This window comes from Drosophila innubila (genome assembly GCF_004354385.1).
Source record: "Drosophila innubila isolate TH190305 chromosome 3R unlocalized genomic scaffold, UK_Dinn_1.0 2_E_3R, whole genome shotgun sequence".
In the NCBI taxonomy this organism is placed as follows: Eukaryota; Metazoa; Arthropoda; class Insecta; order Diptera; family Drosophilidae; genus Drosophila; species Drosophila innubila.
Genome location: NW_022995380.1, coordinates 28,226,769 through 28,239,498, shown reverse-complemented (window position 1 = coordinate 28,239,498; position 12,730 = coordinate 28,226,769). Strand labels below are relative to the sequence as shown.

Here is a 12,730-nt window from a genome sequence, read left to right as displayed (position 1 = left end):
TTACAATTTGTTTTTATTTCAACTAAAAAGTGCAAATAGAATCCAGTTTGTTAATTAAATAAATAGGTTTCTTTCTGGCCATAAACAAATGCAAAATATTTCGTGTTAGAACGGAATGAAAGCGGCAATCTATAATTTAATACAATACACTGCAAGTAAAACTAGCGTAAAAGCAAGCAACAATTATAATAATATCTGCAAACATATCCATAGATCAATACAATGATCATAAACTATACAATATTCTTCACATTATTTCGACTAAACTATTTGGTACACAGTGACTAAAAAGTTTTTCCTACACATTGGGGGCTGGCTCTAGTTAAGGAACCGTATGGACATCTTCTGATCGACATCGGTGCGCTCCAGCGCTTTGCTGAAATCCTCGAATGATATCTTGCCCTGACAGCCGAGATCGGCCTCCAGAATTGTGCGCTCCGCAATGCTCATCAGCTGATCCTGACTAATGTTTGCTCCCACCATCATGTGCAAAATGGATAGCAACTCATCCCTGCTAATGACACCATCATCGTCCAGATCATACATCTTAAAGGCAAACTTCAGTTTCTCCTCCCGACTGTTCAGCTTGCTCTGCTTGTTGTCCCGCAGTGGCCGGAAATGGGCCAGCACATTCATAAATTGCCGGAAGTTGACGCGATCATCGGTGCTCTCGGCAAAGAACGAGTGGACAATGCGCTCGCAAAGTGGATTGATCGCCAGCTCCGGTATACGCATCAGATCCTCCCGGGAGAGCGTTCCGCAGTCGTTGCGATCCAGCGATGTGAATCGCGAGTACAGGCGTTCAATTTGATTTGGTGTAACTGTGGAAACATATAAAGATTGTGAATTAGCACTTCATCAACTATATGAATAATGAATAAAAGAAAAAGCTACAGCCAAGTAAAAGCGACTGTTGGAGACCCTGTACTTAATATGTAATACTGTTCATATTGTTATCTTTTTGTATACCTTTAAACACAACATACCTAAGATAGTTTTATCGTGATATAAGACGGCGTTTTGGAAAATTCGAACTACAAGTGTGTTAAAAACGGGATCAAAGCTCGCATTTATTTTGAATTTATATTTGACTAGTCTATATAAAAATCTCTTTGTCCTGACTGACTGAGCATTGTACAGGGTAAACCGTTTGACGTGCGACCTTAAAATTCGGACACAACATACCTAAGATAATTTTATCGTAAGATGAGACAGCGTTTTGAAACATTCGAACTACAACTGTGTTATAAGCTCGCATTTATTTTTCAATTATATTTGACCAGAAATTTATAAAGTTGTGTTATAGAAAACCAATATACCTCTTTCTCAGAAAGAGTAAACTGATAACAAAACATTAGCACTGGGTACACTGGCTATTATCAAACCTTGATACTAAACAGTTGTTGGATACTAAACGCCTTATCAGCTTATCATACATCAATTACACGCACTCGGACACCTGATAAATGCTTGTATCTGTATTGACGGTACGGTACATCAAACGATTGAGCAAACTTTGCCCCTAAAGGGGCGACTGGTCAATCAGTCAAGTCATTTCAGGCAATGACGTCATAAATGCATTCGCCAATTTATGGAACTAGTCTGTCAGCCTAATATAAATTATATGTATGTACATATCTATGCAGTTAGTTTGAGAACAACAATTACAGATCACTCGCTGCTGACGTTGAGCTAATGACTTTGACTATGAAAAGTAATTGAACCGACTGGGACAAGCAATTATTACTATACATATGTACATATACTTGACAGGCTAGTGTGAAATCGTTATGAAAGTGGAATACTTTTAGCAACTGCGTATTTGTTTTGAACTATTTTCGACAATTGTCGATTGGTAAAGACCAAGGTTAATAATCTGATGACTGCACAGATTTAGCGCTGCTCTACTCCTGCTTTTTTGATACTTACAGCCGGTTTCATTCTGTATTTGGGCAATTTCTTCGTGCCGCAGGAAAAGTGACGATTTATTTCCCATTGTTTATGGCTTATTTAAAACCAATGAGAGCGACACAAATACAAAACTTGCAGTGAATTGAATGAACGTTCAACTAAATGTGCAAGAATGACACCAGGTGCAAAGGCTGCCACCCTACAAAATTTCCCGATCTGGCAGCTTGTTCTAATTTAATCAAAATGAAAATTTGGTAGCACCCAAGAAAATTCACATCTGCAAACGCGCGCAGTTTAAATTTTATTTAGTTTTTTTTTTTAGCAATAATTGCCAAGGCCGGTGCTTTAAAAGTTGGCTAGTACAATAGCTATTTTACAGTGCAATTTCAGCTGTTTGTTTGATGCTTTCCAGCCAGAAACTGCTAAATATTTCTCTAAAAAGTTGTCAGAAGTGCAGTCGAGATTAGAAAATACCAAAATGTTATATTTACTCACTTGCGTTGCCAACTACAGCCAACAAACCGATAAATTATCGTCGCAGTCGATAGCTGTTTAGCAGTGTGACCCTGCTTTTTGGGTGATTGAATTTACATTTGTTGGCTGGCAAATAAACAATTTTGCAAAATTAAAAAAACAATCGCTTGCAGTTTGAATGCAAATGGACAAGTTAAATTTAACATTAACGGCGGTTAAGAATCTGCGCTCCAATGTGAGACAGTGCTTCGAACACTTGGCCGATGGCACCGACGGCGAGGGCGTCGAAGAGAGTCGAAATAAGTTTGTGCACGATTTTCAAGACAGATTCGGTGCCATTAACTCCCAACTGCGGTAAGTCCAAAAATTTAAATAATTATAGATTTGAATGTATACTAAGTGAACTTTATATATGCGCAGAGAAGTGGAGCAGCTGATAAATGGACTGCAGGTGCCACCGACAGCCTATCATTTGGGCAACACGACATTTTTGGCCCAGGAAACATCTCAGGATCGACAGGCATTGTATCCGCAGCTGGTGAATAGCTACAAGTGGATTGATAAAGTGCACGATCACAGCTTTCTCGCCTTCAACAACCTCAATCAAAACACTCTGCGACGCTCCTACAACTACTGTTCACAAAAGCGTCAACGTTTGCCGTTCTCTTCCTTTAACAACGATCCAGAGTAAGTACCTCCAACTTTAAATGCTCACTTTTAATCTCACAATATATAAATTTTACTCAGTCACATAGATAAACTATTAAGTGAGATTAATCACCCGCCGCATACCTCGTACAAAGTGTTCCGACCATTTGGCTCAAATGCCGTTGCCATCGTGACCATCAGCAACGTTCTAAAGGCGGCAATTGTCTTCAAGGGTGTCCTCATTGAGTGGGTGACCATCAAGGGCTACGATGAGACTCTGGAACACGATGATCTGTGGGCGGAGTCGCGCTACGAAGTGTTTCGTAAGGTGCAGGAGCATGCCCATTCAGCCATGCTGCACTTCTTCTCACCTACATTACCCGACTTGGCGGTGAAGAGCTATGTGACTTGGCTAAACAGTCACATAAAGCTATTCCTGGAACCCTGCAAGCGATGCAGCAAATATATAGCCAACGGATTGCCTCCCACGTGGCGCGATCTGCGTACTCTCGAACCGTTCCATGAGGAATGCCGCAATAGTTAGAGCTGCTATTAAACACTCATTTATGAATATACTATATATAACATATTAATAAGCATAACTTTTATACTTCATTTATTTCAAAAAACAAAAAAATTATATGTATGTATTTTGAATGCATGCGCGTGGATTTTTAAAAACCGCAACGCGCGACTGAATAACTTCAACGGTTTAATGCATTAATGGCCAGTAGAGGTGGCATTGGCATTGACGGTGGCTATATGAACGCCACGCTGCAGGCACAAACGCTCAAAATTTTGGCGTAATGTTGCGCGTAGCTTTTCGCGCTGACGTTGCACTTGCTCGCGCTGGTATTGATAAGCCAGCACCACCTCTTGGGGAATGTAACAACAGTTTTCATCGTCTTTATCGTAGTCGTCAAAGTCGTCCTGAAAATGAAAAGTTACAAATATTTAGTATGCGAATTGATGATTGATGGAGAACTTTCGAGGACAGGTTGACCATAGTCTATGATTACTTACCCACATCTGCAGCAATGAGAACTTATTATCCATTTGCATTTGTTGGCCGTAGAGCAAATCTGACACATAGCTGTTGCGAGCTGCCACATCGGCAACGGAACTGTGCTCCTCGTCCAGCAGCAGTCCGTCGTGATTGCACAGACCGTCCGCACATGAAACTTCAGATCCTTCTGGCGACGAGATTGTGCTGGAGATGCGCGAATTGGCGTGCGATGTCGGTGGATCGCTACCGTAGCCAGAGTCACGCACATCCTGCTCGCAGGGACAGTTGGGCATGGGTGCCAGACAGTCGTTGCATTTACCAGCCTTGGACAAGTCATGGCAACTGGCTACGTCCTCCAGATGATCATAATTACACAACTTGTTGGCTTTCTTGCTAGCAGGTTTTTGCTTCTTTTTCTTCGGTTGCTTTTTCGATTTCGATTTTGATTTCGTTGGTTTGTCACTTGGCGTTGGCGTTGACGGCTTTGGCTCTGTGTCTGCACAGAGGATAACAATGCCATCATCAACTGTATCATCTATATCAGCAACAGGCTCCGGTTCCGTCTCAGTCTCAGCCTCCGCCTCAAGCTCGGCATTAACGCCATCATCAACATCATCCTCTTCCTCCTCGTCATCAGATTCGGCTGCGTCGTCGTTCGCGTTATTATCGTTGTCACACAGACGATGCATGTTCTTTTTCTCATCCTTCTTCTTCTTCTTTTTCAGCTTCTTCTGCTCACGCTTCAGCTCCTTAGCCTTCTCAGCGCGACTGATCTCCTGATAGAGCAACTCCAAGTTGCTAATACCCTGCTTCTTCTCCACACGCTCATGAAAGCTGCGACAGAGCGCATGCACACCCACAGCGGCCAGCACTTGGCAGGCACGCTCCTCCTCACGCAAACTAACATAAATGCGACGCAAGCGCTCGTACATAATCATGCCGACGCATGTGAGCACCTCCTCCTGAGCGATCTCCAGCGTTTTGGCGTGACGTTCGCGCAATTTTGAGTAGCTGCCATTAACCTCCGGCTCGGCACGTTTGATGAGCGCATCAAGGAACTCGATTTTGTTCATGCTCACATGTATGTGCTCGTCGGGCACACACTTGCGTATGTGCGCATACAGCTGCGCCGCATAGCCCTTCTCCTTGGTGGATACCTCGCCAATGAGTATTTTATAGGCACGCTCGATCTACAAATCAAAAACATTAGCTGGATGTAAGACAAATGCAATTGGGATGTTACTAACCTTTGTCCGGCAACCAGCACAAAACTTGTGCTTCTTCAGATACTTGTCGAGCACTTCGTGCAGTTCCTTGGTCTCAATTATGGTTACCTCAGTGCGGCAGTTTCTGCTCATTGCCGACCATACTTCGCGCCACGTCTCCGAGAACGGTTTGGCCCGGAACGTGTCTAGCGAGTGGAGAACACAGCGCGTCTTGTTTCGCAGCTTGTTATCCAGCAGATTGTTGAGAACCTCGTGATGCCGATAGAGCAGAGTGCCGAGCGCTTGCGGAGTTTTCAATTTTTCTTCCGTTATACCCAGCGTGCAGGTGGAACGCAGCTCCAGCGGATCAAGTGTACGGTGTCCAGATTCCGTCAGCTGATAGAACAAACGTTCCACCCGTCGCCTGCAGCCAACGCATTGGACGCACTGATTCAGTACCGAAATAAAGCTGCTGCTGTCAATCTCAAGAGATTGCTTTCGCTCCGACTCCGAGAGCAGATTGAATTTACGTGAGAACTCCTCCAGTTCGCGACCCCGTATTTGTGGGCTGTCAATGACAAGTCCTTTGCTGTTCAGGTCCATTAGCATCTACCGAGTGAAATGGAGCAAAAACAGATCATTTAGAGTGAGTAAGAGAACAGTGAACAGTGGGTACAGGGGAAACCGAGAAAAAGAAAAGTGCATTTGAAACCTGTTTTGATTTTTTTGATGTTGCCACTTTAACAACATGGCGACCCCCTTGTAAGATGCAGAGAATTGACAGGTGCAGGGTTGCACTTCATTGAAACGAAAATCTTACAAAAACCTTAGATGAAGTTTAATTAAACGCCCCAATTACATTTATGGGTGCAGCTGACGAATCTAGCTATGCCTACAAGCATACATATTTATGTGTGCAAGTATCTATATATGTAAATGTATGTACTTCGAACATAGCACACAGATGCACGGCATTCGTATGTGTTATGAAAGTTTGACAATGTGCACACAGACATACACAATACAAGAAGACTATGTGGGTTGAAGGGGGTCATATTTTTTAAGAGTTTTTATTACATTTTATATAGCAGTTAACTCAATATAATACAAATATAGAAGTGTTCCCTCTTGTAACTCACCATTAGCTTATCACCTGCTACCAAAGGCAAATGCCTTCTGCCTACATAACTAGAATCATCATCTTCAGTATTATAGACTTTAGTTAGTCTCGCCATGTTCTTTCGAAGTCAAACGATGGCAGTTTTAGGCACTTTTACGACACACTTTGTGGCAACAAAACACAGTAAAATGTCTGCAGCGTATATTTATAAGTAAATTATACAATTAACTTGGGTCCTTTACACTGTAAATCAATTACAAAAATGATTTTTCTATAATATCAAACACGTATGTAGGGTTCAGCAAGTCGTCCGGTCGCCATTAATATATAGTGTTGCGTAACGAGAGATGTTTCATATTTTTGCAGCACAGATGTCAATGCAACTCTGGCTTTGGTGTGTTTTCAGAACAAGGCTGCCACACCGTTATAACCGGCTCGGTGAAACGGCGCTCGATTTAAAAAATCACAAATTTAAACAACAAAAAATTGTTTTAAAAGCAATAAAAACATGTATGACAAAACTATTCAATTTTTAATTTAGATAAAATACAGGTGATTTTATCTAATGAACTTTACCAGATTGTCATGCCTAGGAAAGAGAAGTTGTATAATTCGATTCAAAATCCGAAATTCTACATAATTCTAACAAAAATTCATACAAAAAAGATCAATTTGACTAATTGATCTATAAATGGAAATATACCATTTTCTGGAAATCAAGGCTGCCACACCGTCTTATTAATTTTTAAGAGTTGTGCAACGATTTGACAACTCTATCGCAAAGTCGCATTTTTATAGTTTCCAAATAAAACTAAGCGTGTTTTTTTCTAACTTGTTGTGCATTCACAAATTAGGACAAAATGTCGCATCATTATGTGGTGACCGCTCAAAAACCCACAGCGGTTGTCGCTTGTCTTACGGGTAGGTTAAACCACGACATGCATAACAAATATGCCGATTCTTTGCTACCTTGGGAGCCGGCAATTCCTTACTTTATTGCTAACTTATTGTTTAACGCTCGTTACATTACTAACTTCTAGGCAACTTCACATCGCCGACAGATTTGAATTTGGTTATTGCCCGCAATAATCAAGTTGAAATTGATTTGGTGACGCCCGAGGGCTTGCGCCCGTTGAAAGAAATCAACATAAATGGGAAAATTACTGTAATGCGACACTTTCGTCCACCGGATAGCAATAAGGATCTTCTATTTATACTAACGCGTCGTTTCAATGTCATGATACTTGAGGCTCGCATGGTGGGTGATAGTATAACCGTCGTCACAAAGGCCAATGGCAATGTGTCCGACTCGGTTGGCATACTCTCTGAGGGGGGTTTCATTGCCGCAATTGATCCAAAAGCGCGTGTTATCGGCATGTGCTTGTATCAGGGACTATTTACGATTATACCCTTGGATAAAGATGCCAGTGAGCTGAAGGCAACCAATTTGCGGTGAGTTCATTCAATTACTCTATTAAATTTATGCTCACCTGTCCGAGTTTTGGCTTGCAGCATGGATGAGCTGACAGTCTATGATGCGGAGTTTCTACACGGCTGCTTAAATCCAACAGTCATTGTTATACACAAGGATAATGATGGTCGACATGTGAAGTCGCACGAGATCAATTTGCGCGATAAGGAATTCATAAAGATGGCCTGGAAGCAGGATAATGTGGAAACAGAGGCTACAATGCTTATACCAGTGCCATCACCCATTGGCGGCGTCATAGTCATCGGACGGGAGTCCATTGTTTATCACGATGGTAGCAATTATCATGCAGTAGCACCGCTCACCTTCCGTCAAAGTACCATTAATTGCTATGCTCGCGTGGACAGCAAAGGATTGCGTTATCTGCTGGGAAATATGGACGGACAACTCTATATGCTGTTCCTGGGCACAACAGAAACCAGCAAAGGTATTACAGTAAAGGACATTAAAGTGGAGCAATTGGGCGAGATTTCGATACCAGAGTGTATTACGTATTTGGACAATGGATTTCTCTACATTGGCAGCCGCCATGGCGATTCTCAGTTGGTGCGCCTAAGCTCGGAATCCATTGATGGCTCTTATGTCATACCAGTGGAAAACTTTACTAACCTGGCGCCCATTCTGGATATAGCTGTGGTGGATTTGGATCGACAGGGACAGGGTCAGATTATCACCTGCTCTGGCAGTTTCAAGGATGGCTCTCTACGTATTATTCGCATTGGCATTGGCATTCAGGAGCATGCATGTATCGATTTGCCTGGCATTAAGGGTATGTGGTCTCTGAAAGTTGGCATTGATGACAGCGTCTATGAGAACACTCTGGTGTTGGCCTTTGTTGGTCACACGCGCATTTTGACGCTCTCTGGGGAGGAGGTTGAAGAAACCGACATTCCTGGATTTGCTAGCGATCTACAATCGTTCCTCTGCGCTAACGTGGACTATGATCAGGTAGGAATACAATGTCCACCTTTTAAGATATGTACATATATTGAAAAACATTTATTTCACAGCTTATACAAGTGACAGCGGAGAGTGTGCGTTTGGTGAAAAGCGCCACCAAGGCGCTAGTGGGTGAATGGAAACCAGATGGTGAACGCTCCATTGGCGTTGTTTCCTGCAACACCACCCAGATTGTCGTTGCATCTGCTCGTGAAATATTCTACATTTGCATAGAGGATGGCAGCCTGGTGGAGAAGTGTCGCAAGACATTGCCATACGAGGTTGCTTGCCTTGATGTTACACCCTTGGACGAGAAGCAGAACAAGTCAGATCTGGTTGCAGTGGGTCTGTGGACAGACATATCGGCTGTAATCTTGTCGCTGCCCGATTTGGAGACAATTTACACAGAAAAGCTAAGTGGCGGTAGGTATATAATATAAAATAACACAACAATATAATAATAATCTTATTAATATGTTTTTGTTTCATGTATATACAGAGATAATACCACGTTCTATATTGATGACCACATTTGAGGACATACATTATCTGCTGTGCGCATTGGGCGATGGTTCAATGTACTATTTCATTTTGGACAAGGCTAACGGCCAGCTGACTGAAAAGAAGAAAGTTACGCTGGGCACACAGCCAACCACATTACGAACCTTCCGCTCGTTCTCCACTACCAATGTGTTTGCCTGCTCGGACCGTCCCACGGTCATTTACTCTTCAAATCATAAGCTTGTCTTTTCCAATGTTAATCTGAAGGAGGTGAATCATATGTGCTCGCTGAATGCGCAGGCCTATCCGGATAGCTTGGCATTGGCCACCAAAAACTCTGTTATATTGGGTACAATCGACGAGATCCAAAAGCTGCACATTCGCACAGTGCCGCTTGGTGAAGGACCACGGCGAATTGCCTATCAGGAGGCATCTCAGACATTTGCCGTGTCCACGCTTCGCATTGATGTCCATGGACGTGGAGGGGCCAAACCATTGCGGAATAGTGCATCAACACAGGCTCAAAATATAACATGCAGCTCCAATATATTGCCCAAGCCAGGTGGCGGCAATTCCACAGCTGCAAACGCCGAAGTTGGACAAGAGATTGATGTTCACAACTTGCTTGTAATTGATCAAAATACCTTTGAGGTCTTGCATTCGCATCAGTTTGTGCCACCAGAAACAATTTCATCGTTGATGTCCGCTAAGCTCGGTGATGATCCTAATACCTATTATGTGGTAGCCACCTCATTGGTCTTTCCCGACGAGCCGGAGCCAAAAGTGGGCCGAATCATCATTTTCCATTATCATGACAACAAACTTACCCAAGTGGCTGAAACCAAAGTGGATGGCACTTGCTATGCGTTGGTGGAATTCAATGGCAAGGTTCTTGCCGGCATCGGCAGCTTTGTGCGTCTCTATGAGTGGACTAATGAGAAGGAGTTGCGTATGGAATGCAACATACAGAATATGATCGCTGCATTGTTTTTGAAAGCCAAGGGAGACTTTATTCTAGTCGGCGATTTAATGCGCTCCATTACATTGCTGCAGCACAAGCAGATGGAGGGCATTTTTGTGGAAATTGCCCGGGACTGCGAACCCAAGTGGATGCGTGCCGTGGAGATACTCGACGATGATACTTTCCTGGGTTGCGAAACACACGATAATCTCTTTGTGTGCCAGAAGGATAGGTAAGACCATGATTTTTTGGATTAAATAATTATTTTAAGCTAACTTTGCTGGAATTTTTATATTGCAGTGCTGCCACTACAGATGAGGAACGTCAGTTGCTGCCAGAATTGGCGCGCTTCCATTTGGGCGATACAATTAACGTGTTTCGTCATGGCTCACTGGTCATGCAAAATGTTGGAGAACGTACAACGCCAATTAATGGGTGCGTACTGTATGGCACCTGCAACGGAGCCATTGGCATTGTCACCCAGATACCGCAAGATTTTTACGACTTTCTTCATGGCCTGGAGGAGCGTCTAAAGAAGATCATCAAGTCGGTGGGCAAAATTGATCATACATACTATCGTAATTACCAAATCAATACGAAAGTGGAGCCAAGTGAAGGCTTTATTGATGGTGATTTAATTGAAAGCTTTTTGGACTTGGGCCGAGAAAAGATGCGGGATGCGGTTCTTGGTCTTGAGGTATGCTAAATTTAAATGCAGCATATAATTGTATCATTTATGTAATGTTTATAATACTCCTCTTTTAGTTGACGCTAAATGGTGAACGCAAGAGCGCGGATGTGGAGGATGTCATTAAGATTGTGGAGGATTTGACACGGATGCATTAAAGCAATGTTTCGGACTGTATATAATTCATATATATTGGTTAATTTACAGTTTGTTTTTGCTTGTAAGTGTGATTTCGGTACCATGTATCCTCTCTCCAATACAACACATAATTCTTAATTCATTTCATTGAACATTTGTGTACCAAATTAGTTAAGGGGTACTGATACGGCACTTTTAGCCCTCTCAAAACAAAGATCCTTACACAATATCGGAAGGAAATACTGTTGTTTAGAAGTATTTCAACAATTTTATTTGTTGAAACCATTAAGTTCAACAATAATGCTAATACGGTATCAAATCAATTGCATTGATTCCAATGTCTATTACCACAAAATTTACACTTTTTATTGCAAGTTCAATTTTAATCGTTTTCTTCTGCCTACGCTGACTTCAAGTGTATAGAAAAAGCTATTTTAACGCACTTTTAAAGTTGCGCCACATGTAAAATGCTTAATTAAACAAATAATTATATAGAACAATAATTCGTCAAAATCTAAATGTAATGTGAAATGCTAAAAAAATTGAATTGGATTTGTCAAAGTTTTTGAAATGAATGCTTGATCTGCCTGTTTTTCTCTCAGCTGAATAAACAAGCAGCTAACAAGTATTGTTTTAATTACAATTGGATAAGTCCGAATACCTTTTGGTAAAGATCGCTGAGGAGCAATGTATTTCTGATAATAAAATGATATGATAAAAATGTTCGGTTGTGGTTATTATTAGCAGGAACCGTAAATAATGCTTTTTTTTTAAATACAAAAATCACTCGATAATTATTATTTCGGCAAAAAGTTTAACACTGAAGCCATAAACTATTGTTGAGTTTTATTTTGATCTAAAAAAATAAAAATTATTTAGAATCATTATTATTATCGGTAAAAAAAAATCGTTAAAATCATTATATAATTATAAAAGCGTGATTTTTAAAATAAAACTTATAATGATTACCGTCCATGATTATTAGTACTCCTGTTGTTAGGCGTCTGCGCAGCGTGTCACTCGGTTTACGCACTTCCAATCAAAACACTGCACACACACACACTATTAGCAGTTTGTGTGTGTATAGTTCCGGAGCAGACAAACGCTGGATGGGATTGTCGCTCACGTGCGACAGGCAAACGTGAGCAATAAGTGTTTAGCTCAAGCGAGGAGGAGGAGAAGGAGGAGTAGGAGTAGGAGGGCGGCTAGCGGCATTGGCTTTTCATTCATTAATACACGAACACACAGACACAGACACACACACACATACACACAGTTAGATACTTACATATTGACAGCCACTGGAATGCAGCATATGCTCAGCCACCACCAATTTCCAACACCCTCAGGCAAACAGTTGTGTTTACATAAATACATCTCTTTAAAATGTGTGTGCGTATGTGTGTATGTATTTGTGAGTGCTGGCTTTGCTTGTATGCGTGTGCGCACTCGCTGCGCCTCCACACACTTTGGCATCGCCTGCTGCTGTTGTTGTTGCTGCTGCTGCCGCCGCCGCTGTCGCTGCTGTCTCCCCCAGGTTACTGCAGCTCAGCTCTCGGTCCATTTGAGTAGTCACTCATTCGTTCGCCGCCTGCTCGCTGGTTCAGCTGCGCTCAAGCGCCCGTTGTCGTTGTCGTCTCCGTTGTCGCT

General features: G+C 42.1%; 4 protein-coding genes across 4 annotated transcripts; 2 read left to right on the top strand and 2 right to left on the bottom strand.

Annotated features, from left to right (window-relative positions):
* Positions 1 to 98: 98 nt before the first annotated feature.
* On the bottom strand, positions 99 to 2,091 carry LOC117789981 (calcineurin B homologous protein 1). The gene is made up of 2 exons (XM_034629206.1): positions 1,930 to 2,091; positions 99 to 821 (listed from the first exon to the last, which is right to left on the bottom strand). The coding sequence occupies exons 1-2, from the start codon at positions 1,994 to 1,996 to the stop codon at positions 319 to 321; spliced, it is 570 nt and encodes a 189-aa protein (XP_034485097.1). The 5' UTR covers positions 1,997 to 2,091; the 3' UTR covers positions 99 to 318.
* Positions 2,092 to 2,461: 370 nt separating this feature from the next.
* On the top strand, positions 2,462 to 3,670 carry LOC117790161 (mediator of RNA polymerase II transcription subunit 27). Its single transcript, XM_034629475.1, has 3 exons — positions 2,462 to 2,739; positions 2,806 to 3,072; positions 3,133 to 3,670. Exons 1-3 carry the CDS (start codon positions 2,564 to 2,566, stop codon positions 3,575 to 3,577), a joined length of 888 nt encoding a protein of 295 aa, XP_034485366.1. The 5' UTR covers positions 2,462 to 2,563; the 3' UTR covers positions 3,578 to 3,670.
* LOC117790160 (gametogenetin-binding protein 2-like) lies at positions 3,633 to 6,689 on the bottom strand. Its single transcript, XM_034629474.1, has 4 exons — positions 6,384 to 6,689; positions 5,287 to 5,853; positions 4,057 to 5,229; positions 3,633 to 3,963 (listed from the first exon to the last, which is right to left on the bottom strand). Exons 1-4 carry the CDS (start codon positions 6,477 to 6,479, stop codon positions 3,754 to 3,756), a joined length of 2,046 nt encoding a protein of 681 aa, XP_034485365.1. The 5' UTR covers positions 6,480 to 6,689; the 3' UTR covers positions 3,633 to 3,753.
* Positions 6,690 to 7,136: 447 nt separating this feature from the next.
* On the top strand, positions 7,137 to 11,801 carry LOC117790832 (DNA damage-binding protein 1). The gene is made up of 7 exons (XM_034630434.1): positions 7,137 to 7,285; positions 7,405 to 7,816; positions 7,877 to 8,801; positions 8,864 to 9,215; positions 9,292 to 10,486; positions 10,555 to 10,951; positions 11,020 to 11,801. Exons 1-7 carry the CDS (start codon positions 7,225 to 7,227, stop codon positions 11,098 to 11,100), a joined length of 3,423 nt encoding a protein of 1,140 aa, XP_034486325.1. The 5' UTR covers positions 7,137 to 7,224; the 3' UTR covers positions 11,101 to 11,801.
* Positions 11,802 to 12,730: the final 929 nt, after the last annotated feature.

Excerpts from the sequence above, each read along its gene's own strand:
- LOC117789981 (XM_034629206.1), bottom strand. The coding sequence starts at position 1,996 with ATGGGAAATAAATCGTCACTTTTCCTGCGGCACGAAGAAATTGCCCAA. Across the intron at positions 822-1,929 it reads AATACAGAATGAAACCGGCT|TTACACCAAATCAAATTGAA; the intron begins GTAAGTATCAAA and ends ATGTTTCCACAG.
- LOC117790160 (XM_034629474.1), bottom strand. The coding sequence starts at position 6,479 with ATGGCGAGACTAACTAAAGTCTATAATACTGAAGATGATGATTCTAGT. Across the intron at positions 5,854-6,383 it reads TAGCAGGTGATAAGCTAATG|ATGCTAATGGACCTGAACAG; the intron begins GTGAGTTACAAG and ends TTCACTCGGTAG. Across the intron at positions 5,230-5,286 it reads GTGCTGGTTGCCGGACAAAG|ATCGAGCGTGCCTATAAAAT; the intron begins GTTAGTAACATC and ends TTTGATTTGTAG.
- LOC117790161 (XM_034629475.1), top strand. The coding sequence starts at position 2,564 with ATGCAAATGGACAAGTTAAATTTAACATTAACGGCGGTTAAGAATCTG. Across the intron at positions 2,740-2,805 it reads GCCATTAACTCCCAACTGCG|AGAAGTGGAGCAGCTGATAA; the intron begins GTAAGTCCAAAA and ends ATATATGCGCAG. Across the intron at positions 3,073-3,132 it reads TCCTTTAACAACGATCCAGA|TCACATAGATAAACTATTAA; the intron begins GTAAGTACCTCC and ends AATTTTACTCAG.
- LOC117790832 (XM_034630434.1), top strand. The coding sequence starts at position 7,225 with ATGTCGCATCATTATGTGGTGACCGCTCAAAAACCCACAGCGGTTGTC. Across the intron at positions 7,286-7,404 it reads GGTTGTCGCTTGTCTTACGG|GCAACTTCACATCGCCGACA; the intron begins GTAGGTTAAACC and ends ACTAACTTCTAG. Across the intron at positions 9,216-9,291 it reads CACAGAAAAGCTAAGTGGCG|AGATAATACCACGTTCTATA; the intron begins GTAGGTATATAA and ends ATGTATATACAG.